We start from the raw sequence: 2,288 nt of genomic DNA, 5'->3' as shown, positions 1-2,288 counted from the left end.
TACACACGACATCAGTTATTGGTGTATTATTTACACACGACATCAGTTATTGGTGTATTATTTACACACGACATCAGTTATTGGTGTATTATTTACACACGACATCAGTTATTGGTGTATTATTTACACACGACATCAGTTATTGGTGTATTATTTACACACGACATCAGTTATTGGTGTATTATTTACACACGACATCAGTTATTGGTGTATTTACACACGACATCAATTATTGGTGTATTTACACACGACATCAATTATTGGTGTATTTACACACGACATCAGTTATTGATGTATTATTATTTACACACGACATCAGTTATTGATGTATTATTATTTACACACGACATCAATTATTGATGTATTATTATTTACACACGACATCAGTTATTGATGCCAGGTTAATGTGATGAAACATTAAACTGTATAAATAATGCTCTTTACCTGATAAAAAGAAGTTTTTTTGATTATATGACTATTTAACATAAAGATGCATTAACATAAGTGTGTTATAACCTTCCACCTTCTCATGTGGTTTTTGTCATTTTTATATTCTTTGTGATACTGCAGTGATTAAATGTCAGACTTGATCATATAACCACAGACCTTTCAACATCTTATGTTTTGAGGTCTTCCTATTTTGTTGTCAGAATTCCCTAATTTTTTACTATTTTTCGGGAAAGGAAAGGGAATGCATGCTACTGTTACAGGCTGATTGATTGTTAAAGTGTTAACTTGTTAACCCTTTGGCTCAATTGGAAGAGCACTCACACAGTGTGCAAGAAGTTTGAGGCTCAAATCCAATTTAGGAAAACGTAAGAAAAAAAAAGAAATTATCCAAAATGACAATCTGGTTAACTGGATCTTCCAGATTTAACCGAGAAGGTTTCTGCGAGTTTTCTTGATATTGAGAGACACTTATAATTATGAACTAGTTGTGTAGTTTGTGCTTCAGCATCTTCATGTAAGACTGTATATACATTTTATAGACATACCTATGTGTATTGTTTTAGCTCCAAGTATTTTGAATTACTGAAACCGTTGTTTAATTACAAATAAAATAATATTGAACAGAACAACAATAAAAAAAAAATCATAGAAGGTAATTTCATCAAAATGTATCATGTGTATCTTCATAGTAATCTAAAGTAACTAAATATACAATCTTAAATATTTCACTTATTCATTTATTCAATACAAGCATGAGGAAAATGTATTTTTCTAGAAACTTAATAATATAAATAGTATGGAGTAATATTGGTTTTCACAGCTAAAAACTGAATGACTGATTAGTTATTCAGACTTTTAGGTTTGTCTTGCTGAAGGATTCTTCTTTAAATATCCCATTTCTGCAAATTGAAATAAATACTGTAGAAAATATATTTTTATTTATTTTTAGTTGAAATAACGGCAGGATGGTATGTGAGATACGTTTATTCTATTTTCTTTACTGTAGATTCACAAAGCGAGCAAAATGGAGGCTACTTTGACATCAAAAGAAATTCGCCAGATGTTTATGGATTTTTTTGTGCAGAAGTATGAACATTTCTACGTTCATTCCTCACCCGTGATTCCTCACGACGATCCTACTTTGTTGTTCACTAATGCTGGAATGAATCAGGTAGTTTTTTAGATTATTGTACTATTGCGTCATGTGAGTGGGATTGACAAATTGCGTGGACGTATTAAAAACAGATACGTTGCCATGACACCTACATTTTGAAAGAAAGAATGTTTAGAAAGACAAGGGCATGTTGGCATTTTAACTACTTGTTTTAAGAACCAAAAACCAGTACCAGAGCTCAGCAAGCATTCTGGTTTATAATGTACAAAGTCTGTTAAAATGCTACTTAAGTTCGTTGTTTATGTCAGTAGATAGCGCTTCAAAAACATAAGGTGTTTTATATATAACATAATATTTGATACTGAGTAAAAGACTTTGTGAGCGGTGGCATGCAGCACAAGGTGTTTAGTTGAGATGCTGTTCTTACTGAAAACCCGTAGTACAAATATTTTCAGATCTAGGAGCCGGCACAAAAACTCAGGAGCCAGGTGTGCCTAATCTAACATCACTACTGTTTGTAATGGAAAATGTGTATTTATTTACTTTCACAGCAACAAGTGCAGGCTGATGATCACATGATATCAACAACCACTTGATAGTATTGCCTGAACTAACTGCCTTTGGTCCCGTCTGAGTCTAAACAAACACACACACACACACACACACACACACACACACACACACACACACACACACACACACACACACACACACACACACACAC

General features: G+C 33.0%; 1 protein-coding gene across 2 annotated transcripts in view; it reads left to right on the top strand.

The window, feature by feature from the left end:
* LOC106471030 (alanine--tRNA ligase, cytoplasmic) overlaps positions 1-2,288 on the top strand; it is a 32,366-nt gene that overhangs the window by 7,294 nt on the left and 22,784 nt on the right. For both annotated transcript variants that reach the window (XM_022399656.1, XM_022399657.1), the window contains exon 2: positions 1,457-1,621. In XM_022399656.1, the coding sequence (XP_022255364.1) occupies positions 1,475-1,621 (147 nt within the window). In that variant the 5' untranslated portion in view covers positions 1,457-1,474. The remainder of the gene's footprint in view (positions 1-1,456; positions 1,622-2,288) is intronic.

Source organism: Limulus polyphemus, unplaced genomic scaffold, assembly GCF_000517525.1.
Source record: "Limulus polyphemus unplaced genomic scaffold, Limulus_polyphemus-2.1.2 Scaffold4359, whole genome shotgun sequence".
In the NCBI taxonomy this organism is placed as follows: Eukaryota; Metazoa; Arthropoda; class Merostomata; order Xiphosura; family Limulidae; genus Limulus; species Limulus polyphemus.
The sequence above is the reverse complement of the archived record's forward strand: the minus strand, read 5'-3'. Positions and strand labels throughout refer to the sequence as shown.